This window comes from Eumetopias jubatus, unplaced genomic scaffold, assembly GCF_037043125.1.
Source record: "Eumetopias jubatus isolate StellerSeaLion01/CBP00866 unplaced genomic scaffold, mEumJub1_p1.0 scaffold_16, whole genome shotgun sequence".
Lineage (NCBI taxonomy): Eukaryota > Metazoa > Chordata > Mammalia > Carnivora > Otariidae > Eumetopias > Eumetopias jubatus.
In genome coordinates, this window is record NW_028274822.1 from 21929173 (window position 1) to 21941284 (window position 12112).

The window sequence follows — 12112 nt, forward strand, 5'->3', positions numbered from 1 at the left end:
AGCTTAGGTATCTCCCCCACCCCTAATAAATATTTAATTCCAATTTCTTATCATCTTTTCTTTGTAGACTTGGCTAAGTGGAAAAAAAATGTAGATTTTGACAAATACAGAACATGATACCAGTACCCAGACTACCTGTCAGAGGGTTACTGCTCTCTCTTCTTCAACATGCTGATTTATAATACCCAAGAAGTAGGGGCATCTGGGCGGCTCAGTTGGTTAAGTGTCTGACTTCAGCTTAGGTCATAATCTCAGGGTCCTGGGATCAAGGCCAGCATATACACAGGGGGGAGTCTGCTTCCCCTTCTCCCTCTGCCCCTCCCCCTACTCATGCACACACACACACACACACTCACACACACTCACACACACACACTCTCTCACACACACACTCTCTCAAATAAATAAGATCTTTAAATAAAATAAAATACTCAAGCAGTGACATAATGCAAAGATTATTTCCTCGTATTTACCAATTAAAATATTTCTAATTTCTACTTCACCTCTTCCAAAAGCATATGGAATGATTCTAAAATGAAACATGGTTTTAAATAAAATTAACAGGAATCCAAGCAGAATAGTATCATTAATAAAAAGAAAAAGGAGCAGATACAACTAGGTGTCTAAATAGTGTAGTTTGTTACAGGTAGTCACTTCATTTAGGCTTTAGATTATAACTTTTTAACTTTTTAACAAAATAAAGCTGGCAAACTGCTCATCTGTAATCAATCTTTTCAAATAACATTAAAAGTTGTAGGGAAAAAAAACCCCAAAATTGTATAAGATAGATATCCTTCAAATGTAGAGCCTCTTTACATTTCTTGAGTAGAGATTGGCTTTTGGAATTTCCTAAGGGTTTCCAGTGCATGTTTAAGTTCTTTAACGAGTCCCTGTGTTTGGAAGTCCTAGGTGCTTGTCCTTTCACCTTTGGTGTTCTTTATAGACAAACCTAGGAAACCCAAAAAATCATTGGAGGAGGCTGAAACCTGATGCTGATGATAAAGGCCTGGCTGGCAGAGTAAGTCAATCACTTAGGAAGTGAACAGGGAGATCGGATGGATAGATTAGACCTTTCTAGTTGTTAATTTGCCATTATGGCCTAAGTGGGGAGGCCATTTTTAAAAAAAGTTATCTTACCTTTAAGGGGACGCCTGGGTGGCTCAATCGGTTAAAAAAGTTATCTTACCTTTAAAAATGCTCAAGTTAAATATGTTGCTTTCAGAAATATTCCTTCGATTTTGTCACCTTAATTTTTATGACAGGATTCAAGGATATCGCCAGCAAAAAGAAATACTTTCTAAATGTGTCCTTCTATGTTTATACTCACATTCAGGCTGAGTGGCCACTTTAATGGGTTGAGAACTCTCCCCTGGTCCCCACTCATTGTAGGCCACAACTCGGAAGGTGTACATGGCTTCTGGCTTCAGGTTTCCCACAGTAAGCTGAAGCGCCCCAGGCTGGGATGTGTTCAATGCTCGTTCCCTGGGAAGTAAAAGGTTTAGGGAAAGATTATTCTAACATCAATACTTTTAGCCAAACCTTTATTTAACATGCCAAAGCAGTGAGGTGGACTAAGGTTTGCTTACTCATTTAATGCTAATCCCGCTGTAAATCAAGGCCTCTAAGGTTTACTATGAGAAGCAAACTGGAAGGATCTACACATAAATACTGCAGGGTTTTGGGGGAGCTCAAGTTTATTTGAGCTTGAAACTTGCAAACAAAAGTCTTTTCCCTCAACACTTTACAATTTAGAATTCAAAACTCATGAGAAAGAGCTATTAAAATAAGAAGAAACATCTGGAATGTAGACAGGAAGATGCATTTTGTAAACATCCAGCTAATGACAGAAATCAAGGTTTCAATTATTTCACAAATCGGTCTTTGTCAGTATTGCCAACAAATGCATTTATGCATTTTCTCTCATTGTATGAAAGGAAAAGGCAGATGCTAAGTGCTGATGCGCATGGAGCTTGAGCTCCTGTGGTTAAGTTAAGTGCAATTAGTGAAGGAGGGTAGATTCCTTTCTACGTGAGGAGAAACTGCAACACATGTCTACTTGCCTTGTTCTTCAAGCCACATCTATGTGTATCCAATTCATTTCTCAACCAAAAGCTTCCTCAGTGGTTCCAAACCAATGAATTACTCTGCTGATCCTGGTGCAATTTGTAGTACATATTAAGATAGGGCAAGCTCTACTGATAATAGATGCTATTATATAAGAAACAAAAGCTCTTAAAGTATTATTTAAGAATACACGATTGTAGACACTTGCAGCTTCCTTGGTGTCATATAATTAATTGACTGGCAGGTGAAGAAGGAACTTCTAAGCTACTCAATTGTTTCTTAAGGTTTCTATTTGGATAGTATCTCTTGCATCTTAGTGGGACTGTATGTACATTTTAATTTTGCCATTTGGTTTTATTTTGTCTGGGGAGATATTTAAAATGAAACCCAGTTTTCTGTCAGGGCAAAGCAGGTTTCCAAAGAGAAAAATAAAGACAAAGTTTTAAGGGCATTATTGGTGATTCTTGGGCATGTGTGCAATGTGAATTTGATGGATTTGACAGAGACTGGCTGATTCATTCTCAAACCCATTTCTTCTTCTTCACATGCTAGACTGGATTTCCTATGAGGTCTAGATGAAGCCATGTGACTCAGTCTACCCAGTGAGTTTGAGTGTACACATCATGTGCTGATTCTAGGCATGACCTAGAAAAACTGCACATGTGGTTACCTCTGTGTTCTCTTCCTTCACCCATAAGCTTGGCGTAGGCAAGCATGGCTACTTTGGGAGCCATATATTGATGACAGAGGAGTCAAAATTTGCAAGAATTCTGGAGAAGAGCTGGGAGAAGAACTGCCTGGTAATCAGGAACATCCCTTTTCTACTTTATAGAATCAAACAGTTTTGAGTCATTATAAATTTTAGATTTTGTTTGTTATAGCTGTTAGTGTTATTTTATCCAGTACTACTAATAATTAAAATATATACCCTGAGTGGTTACCAGAGCCTAGGGGGAGAGAGGAAGAGGAAGTTATTCAGTGGGTACAGAGTTTCAATTGGGGAAGATCAAAAAGTTTTGGAGATAGAGAGTGGTGATAGTTCTCTGAATGCACTTTATACCATAGTATTAAGTATACCATACTTAAAAATGGTTAAAACTGTAAATATTATGTTATATATATTTACCACAATAAAAATGAGCCAAACAAATACCCTGTATGAATCTTAATATAGCCTAAGTTTTAGGTATTTCTTTAGGAGTGCTCTGTTAAGTTGTCACAAGGCTGAACTGTGACTTACAATGGGGAGGTGGGGGGCAGGGTCTGGGTGGGATTCAAAAGTAACTGAAAGTAGGTAGGGGTAAGACATCAGATAATGCTCCCACATACCACTTACCACACTGCTCTATTCTACCCACCTAAGATTATTTAGGCCAACAAATTGCTTTGTAAAAGAAAATCCTCATAATCAGATTGCATGTCTTGTGGATATATGGATTTTTGCATCTTATTTATTTTTCTTTAGCAGAAGAACTTTTAGATACATTGCCTCATGGAGCACTTTTATATAGATAGGGTGATTTTATCATCATTTTACAGATGCAAAAGTGTACTTTAGAAAAACAGCATTATTTTTTTTTTCCCAAAGGACTCATAGTTAGTGGATAGCAGAGTTAAAAATGGAATCTGGGGCTTCATCCTTTAAACCCAGTATTGATATCACACAACAATTGTGGGGAAACAATTGTGGGGCCTATTTGGATCATGGGCACTTTGAGTAGAAGACATAAATTTCCAAAGGAGTAGAAGGGATTCTAGGCATTCGAAACCACTGTGAGATGAATCTGTCACCTGCTCTGATATATTTTCTAGCCATATAAGCAACATAGGTGTCATTGAAGGTCAGATTTGCATACCAAACTTCTTGGGTATCTATGAGGAAAGACAGTTTCATAATTGACTTTATTCATATACTACTAAAAAACTGAGCTGAAAGAGCTATGTTCTGGAACATGCTGGCATAATCTCTTGAACAGGGATCCTTCAGAGGAAAAGAGGCAAGAAAATCTGGGTATGCCCATGTAAGAATGTCGAAGATCATATAATGAAAATATCACTCACATATAAAAGTGGATGCTGGATTTTATTATGAGGAAGGGGGTTTTATGTCCCCATAATCTCTATCAGCCTCCAAAAAGTATTCCAAACTAATAGTAGTCATGAAAAAAAGTATATTCATTGATATGAACAATTGATGCTTCCTCCATATTACATAAAGTGTGAACAAAGCATTTTTAGAAAATACTTCTATGGTAGCAATCTGGAAAAAAATACAATTTAAGCAAATACAGTGTGTTTTTCCACAATTACCTTCAACACAACTCCACACCTCTACTCTTATCACATGCTGGTACTGCCCTGGATTGACCACTAATTTCTTCTGTGTAGGCGCTTAGTGGCTTAAAACAATGATTTAATCTAAACATTTCAAATTTATGTGCCACTTTTCAGAAATCTGCTCATCTTATCAAAGTGAGGTTGCATCAAAATGCTTTGGACCCTGTGGAGTGGATTCAGTATTCTTAAGTCTGAGATTGTTGTTTTGATTTTCTTATTAATTTATCTGAGCCTGATTCCTCAGGTGTTGATTGGTGCCATGAAAATGTTTACCTCATCAAGTTTCTCAAGAGCTAAAAGAGATGCTGTATGTAAACCACATGAGGCAGGAGGCAGGTTGCCTGGGAGTCAATGTGGAGTCTCGTATACATGGTAGTTACTGCTGTTATTTTTATTATTATAACAAAATACCACCACGACCTCATAAGAAATAAGCACTCTTGAGTCCAGGAAGAGAACATTTCCACAAAGTGTTTAGAAGGAGGAATTTGAGGAGAGAAATTAATAAGAGGTATAATCATAAAGGAAAAAATACATAAATAGATTTCATTGAGCTCTATGGGCCTGCTCCCCCATTACTCCCCTCAAATGAAACAAAACAAAACACTTTTTTATATTTAGTTTTATATATTTTTTATATTTAATTTTATATTTTAATTATAGATTAATTTTGTTTTCCAAGACAAGTTAAATTTTAAAAGTGGTCATAACTAGAGGTATTGAATAAGTTCTGATAACAAAAATAGTAATATCTTTCAAAGGTGGAGGCTTCACTGACAGCAAACTGAGAAGGAATGGTGGTCCTTGCATTCCACAGCATAGCTGAACAGCCCTGTGAAATGTGATGTCCACACGGCTAGTGCCTGGGCTTTGTTGCCAGACTGCTCTGGTGCTTCCTCGGGTCCTACAAGGGAGGTCTTCAAACTACTCAAGGCATACAAATGCATTCTGGGAAATTGGCATTTCCTGCCTGTCATCCTTCACAGATTTGTTCAGTTCAAGCCCCCAAAATTGACAGGGGGCTTTTGATCATTCCTTCCATGATTTAGTAGTTGAAAAATAATCTCCCAATAAGCCAATGGCAGCCACCTAAAGTGGTTACACTCTCCAGAGCCTCCACTTGGACCAGCTGGTAATTAGGATTTTCTCTCTGTGCACTCTGGTCCATTCTCCTCTGTAAATGGGCAGATAAACACACTAGGCGCTGAAGAACAGAGGAATTTGCCTTACTATTGTGTTGGGGTGTTCTGCTTGTCACTGCACCAACTACCCCTAGAAAAGCATCAGGGGCCAATACCAGCTGTCTCTTGGTGAAGTTCTCTCCTATGACTCTGAAGACATAATTGCCTTCAAATTCACAGAGCTCAGAGTCATGGTCTGTGGCATCAGATATATTGTCAGACAAAGCTTCATGACTTCACTTCTGTTCTCTTGACTCTGAGTTGGTAGTGTGGGGCTTGGGCGGGTTCAAGATTAGTTGGCTGAAGTAAAAGGAACAAGGCACCTGTGCTTTCTAGAATCCATTCATTATAACTTCATCCATTGAAAATTCACAAAGAATATAAATATAAAAAGTCTGTTTCCTCCTGCTGGCTGAAAACAACTGTAGGCAACTTGCCTTCTTTAACCTTTACATGGAGACCAAGAAGAGTTCACAAATAGAAGAAATTTCTTCCTTGTAAACTCTAGTTTTAGGTGCTTTAGGTCACCTGGTGGAGGTTTCTTAGACAATAACAGCTATGTTTTAAAAGCATACTCTTGGGGCGCCTGGATGGCTCATTCAGTTAAGTGTCCGACTCTGGGTTTTGGCTCAGGTCATGATCTCAGGGTCATGAGATTGAGCCTGGAGTTGGGCTCGGTGGTCAGCATGGAGTCTGCTGGTCCCTCTCCCTCCCCCTTTACCCCTCACCCTGTTCTCTTCCTCTCTCTCTCTAAAATAAATAAATAAAATCTTAAAAAATAAATAAAAGCACACTCCACACTCTTTCACCTAATAAAGACAATGCAGCTGCTTTTCTGAGATCAGATTGTGAAGTCTTATGTGCTGATACATTTTGAGTCATGAAGTCCAAGATGGTAGCATAGAATGTACCCTTGTACACTTTGCATTAAGACCTAACTCTGGTTAGGTTATATTCTCCTATGCTCTGATTTGTACTTACAGTGTACTGTATTATAATAATAGCTTTTCCATTTTTTTTTTGTCATTGGTCTTCCATGTTCTTTCTTCTATTGATGGAGATACTCCCCCAACATCTGTAATCTGTCAACTCCATGCCTCAAATTTTGTGCTGCTTGCCATTCTATGGTTAATACATCTCAACTCCTTGTGACAAGATCCAAAGACCTTCAACATGTGGCCGAAACCTTTCACACTCATCTACAATGATTAACTCTGCCTCACAACACCATATCCATCTCTGCTTCTCAGTCTGCTGCCATTCTGCCTTTTATTAGTTTGGTTTAGTTTTGTTTTGTTTCAATTATCTTGGACTTACCTTCTCCTGACTCACAGTTCCTTCTCAGTTTGGCAAAAGCTTGTTCATTCTTCAAACCCAATTCAAATAAAATCTCTAGACTTGAGATTTCCTACTATCATGTCCTCTGATTCCAGCAGCATTAGTCTTTCTTTCATGGTTTTGCTGCTCTTGGTTTATAGATCTATTGTAGCACATATCACATTGTATTAATAGGCATGCCTGTCTTTAACTCAGTTGTGAATTACTTTAGAAGAGAAGCCATATTCAATTCATATTTTGTTGGAACTCAGCATATACGCCCATTGAATATAAAAATGGCTATGTTGTCGGTGCTCACAAATTTTTAAATGAATACATAAATAAATGTAAAAATGTTAATAGAATAATTGCATAACATCTCCACATAGTGTGATCTCCAAAACATTTAGAGAGCTGGATCTGATTCCATTTTTCTTTCTTTTTTTTTTCATTTCTTTTTTTTATTATTATGTTCATTTAGTCAAAATCATTAGTTTTTGATGTAGTTTTCAATGATTTATGAGTCACGTATAACACCCAGTGCTCACCACAACATGAGCCCTCCTTAATGCCCATCACCCAGCTACCCCATTCCCCCACTCCCCCTTCCTTCTGAAACCCTCAGTTTGTTTCCTGGAGTCCAGAGTCTCTCATCGTTTGTCTCCCTCTCTGATTTCTTCCCAGTTTTCCCTCCCTTCCCCTGTGGTCCTCCACACTATTCCTTATGTTCCACATATGAGTGAAACCATATGATAATTGTCTTTCTCTGCTTGACTTATTTCACTTAGCATAATCCCCTCCAGTTCCATCCATGTCGATGCAAATGGTAGGTATTCATCCTTTCTGATGGCTGAGTAATATTCCATTATATTTATGAACCACATTTTCTTTATCCATTCATCTATTGAGGACATCTTGGCTCCTTCCACAGTCTGGCTATTATGGACATTGCTGCTATGAACATTGGGGTGCATGTGCCCCTTCAGATCACTACATTTGTATCTTTGGGGTAAAGACCCAGCAATTGCTGGATCGTACGGTAGCTCTATTTTCAACTTTTTGAGGAACCTCTATACTGTTTTTCAGAGTGGCTGCACCAGCTTGCATTCCCACCAACAGTGTAGGAGGGTTCCCCTTTCTCCACATCCTCGCCAACATTTGTGATTCCATTTTTCTATCCCAATTTATTTTGGTGGCCTTTGGCATATCACTTCACTTTCCTGGGTTTTGTTTTCATTATTTGAAAACAGAGTGGGATCTACTCAAAGGAGCCTTTCTAATTTAATATTCTTTATTGGGAATAGAAAATCGTGTGTGTGTGTGTGTGTGTGTGTGTGTGTGTGTCTGTGTATGTGTGTGTAACTGAATTTAGCGCTTCTGTAATTTACATTTCAGAAGTAAGGAGACTTTTAAAGAGTAAGCATGATACTGTTTCTTACTGGATCATTTGTAACAACATGTCTCTAGTATACATTTTAAGTAAACACATATTGTCTTGCCCAAGTGCACCAGGGTGTTAACATTTAGTTATAGTTGTGAGGTGAGCAACAAATGCTGTCTTGAGGTATCAAACACCTAATTAGTTGATACAAGGGGGAATGAGTTACATTAATGGTGCTTTATAGGGAAGGAACTATGTTACTTTTAATGAAAAGATGTTTAGCATCCCCTTTTTATCCACTCCACCTTCACTTTTATTTCTTCAGTGACAAGAATGGTACAATGATGAGAAGATTTCAAAACTGAAATATGGTGCCTACTAGAATAAGGCTCGAAATGACAGCAGCAATAGCTACCCAATGCTTACACTCTTTATTACCCCAGAGCCAGAGTCTGAAATCAAGAGCTATCTTGAAGGAAAAGTGGGTTCAGAGGTGACTCGCCACCAGATAAAGCATAGGGAAATGGAGATCATCTAGTTGGTCAGAGGTATTTTGACTAAATTTTGGCTGTAAGTTCCTTTTTTTCTTGAAATGTTAAAAAGCATAGTCTGAGGAACAGACGTTTAAAAATTTTATTTTAATATAATCTCTGTTTCAGCATCCAGTATACATTCAAGAGATTAGTTACATAACAAATAGCTACTGCAATAAAACATTAAAAAACTATCTTTTCATGGAAAAAAAGCTTTTTGTTTCAAATCGTTTATTTTGTTTAGTTTCAGCCTCTGTCCCTTAAAAAATATGACTCAGTTCTGGGTCCTCTTCTTGGTTTTATTTTATTTTTTGGTGGGGGGAGGAGGGAGGATGATCCATTTTCTCCTTTGAAAGCTGTAGTTATCATACATATGCTGACAAATTCCTGATATTTAACATATTTCTGGCCCAAACTTCTCTGAGCTCCAGCCAGGTTCTTTACTCCGAAGTCTCCACTTGACATTCCCACTTGAATGTATGTAAAAAAACATGTCTGAAGCTGAATTTATGATCTTTATTCTCAAGCCTGGGTCTTTTCCAGCATCCTAATGTCAGTGAGCTACCCTACCATCCCTCCATTTAAACAAGCCAGAAACCTAGGAACTATCCTTGTAAACATCTGCTGTCTCACGATGACTGCCAATCTCTCAGCTGCTCCTATCAATTTTGCTTCCTAAATATCTCTAGAATAATATGTTTCTCCTGCTCCATCTCTACTGATCCAGCCTTAGTCTGACCTACCATCATTTCCCGCCTGGACTTCTGCAATAGCTTAGGTGGCTTCCCTGCATCCACTGGGCTGACCACATGGGTCTAACTTCCACTCTGCAGCTACAGCTGTCTTTTCAAAATATAGATCTGATTATCACATAGACACTATGCACACGTCTTCTCTCACAGAGGCACATTCCTTTCCTTTAGAGCTCTTAATTCAGTGTGTAGTTATATATTCTTCAGTAGAAGGACCCTCTCAACATTATTAAACTGCCTCCAAAGAGACTGTTGACTTCTCTATTATTCCCAATACAGAGCCGGACACAGTCAACTCACAAGTGAATAATGGGTCATTCATTTGTATATGGCACTTATAGAGGGCATATTTTATTTTTCAGTATACATTAAGCCCATTGGAAGAATTAAATCACTATTCTCTTACTCAATGATCTAAGGGCATTTTGAGGTAGAAAGGACAGGGTTTTACATTTTTACAGAGAAGCACAGTGAAAGGGGGGCTAACTTTGCCAGGCTGTAAGCCAGGACCAGAATGTGGAGCTTTGGATTCTGAATCTTGTTCTCTTTCCTTCACAACACCCTCCCTTCATGACGAGTTTCATCAGCTGCACAGCCTCAGCTCTGAAGAGCGGGAAAAGAAGATGTAAACACCATGTTGAAAATGTAATGCACGATGAATTCTAAAGTGAATCCTCCATGTCAATCATGTAAAGGTGGCCCTCTAATCCTGAGCAGTGAGCAGAGGTTTTCTGAGGCAGCATAAAGCAATGTAACGCATACAGGGCTGCAAGTTGGAAGACCCAGTCCAGGTTTGTCCTGCCACAGAATAGGTGTGTGACCTTGAGCAAGTCAGGAGCTATCTTGGAGCTTTCCCTGCTTCATTTGCAAAATGAAGATACCAGTCCCTTATCTGCCTACCTCACAGGGTTATTGTGAGGATTAAATTGAATGATGTTCATGAAAGTATTTTAATTCTCTCATCTGTACTCCCACAGTACTTTATATGTACCTCTTTTAGGGAATATCTTCTACTTTGTATGGTACACTGAAAAGATCACTGGACTAGAAACTTTGCATTTAAATCTTTCTTCTAATATTTACTAGTTGTGTAGTTTCTTAAGCAGTGTTTTTTCAGATTTTCTGAACAGAGTGAGGCGTGCTGATCCATAAAATGGAAATTATCATACATGCCTTTTCTGAGGATCAAATGGGCTAACATTTAAAAAGTGATAAAGTCCTCTCTGAATATAAATTGGGAAACACCTGTACTTCATTGCTTTTCATTTCTAATATACAAAATCATTTGCACATAGCTCTGGCTGACAAGAACTGAGTGCTTTTGGAGCACTAGGCAATAAGCAAATGTTTTAGGCACTAACGATTTTTGAAGTCGTCACAGCCTTACATGTCAGTTATGATTATTATCCCACATGAGGAATCTATCCCACATAAGGGTGACACAGCTAGTAAAATTCCAAGCCAGGATTGAAACACGTACAGTTGAATTCCATAGTCACATTACCCTAAGCTTTTGGCACACTGTGTCACACTCCATAAGTAACTTTAGATTATGAAATGGGGAATACAATGTTCTATACATACACAAAAAGTTTGCTACTCTGTCTATAACTGGTAAATAAATGATGCAAATCAACTTAGTCATTAAGTCAGAAAACTGCTGGGAAGAAGCCTGTAGAATAAATTTATGTCATGATTCTGAAAATATCAAGAAAGCCTGATTCTCTTCCAGGTTAATCCACTAACTATGTTAGGAGCAAGTTGGTGTAGTGATTGAGAACACCTGCTTTGGAATCAGGCCTGCATTATATCCCGGTTCTACCACTTACTAGCTATATAGCAGAGATGAAAATGTCTTCTTTAAGCCTCATGTGGATAATGTTTTGTTGTGGGGATGAAATAAGATAATTTATGCAAGAGATGCTTAGCCTGGCATCTGGCACAGTAAGTGTTCAATAAATGCTTGCTCTCACCATGGATGCTTACTCAGTGGCCTTCGGCATGAGACTTACTCCTCCCGAGTATCAGTTTCTAAATGTTTAAGTAGCAGGAAGTTGTACTATGATTCCAAAGATCACTTTCAATTCAGTGATTTTTAGGTACAAGGAGGGGATAGCTGGATATTTGTGAAGGAAATGCATCTCTGTGAATCCTGGCTTTCAGGTTCTGTAATTTGTCCTGTTCCCTGACTTATGAAATGAAAGCACCCAAGGGGCTGAATAAAAAAAAAAAAAAAAAAAAAAGATGTTAACTCTGGCACTTGCATTATTGACACCATTAACCAGTCAGACAGATTAATGATAATCTGAGCTAGAGTAATTTGCCTGACAAAGTCATTACTAGTCTGAGGCAAATGTTAAATCCACTACCTTTTAAAAAGCTATTGTATTAAGGAGCTAAATAAACCTATATGAGGAAATAAGCATCACAGCTAACCGCTCAGAGACATATGGCATGTATTTGCTCTAGTTGAGAGTGAGAAAATGAACAGAGATATTGGAATCAAATTTCAAAATCAACTTTTATTTTTTCTCAATTAAAAAAAGT

The 12112-nt window shown here is 38.1% G+C and overlaps 1 protein-coding gene across 1 annotated transcript in view; it reads right to left on the reverse strand.

The window, feature by feature from the left end:
* The window catches only part of DCC (DCC netrin 1 receptor), a 750254-nt gene that overhangs the window by 330526 nt on the left and 407616 nt on the right, over positions 1–12112 (reverse strand). Inside the window, exon 9 of the mRNA XM_088019394.1 lies at positions 1328–1482. Coding sequence (XP_087875520.1) covers positions 1328–1482 — 155 coding nt within the window. The remainder of the gene's footprint in view (positions 1–1327; positions 1483–12112) is intronic.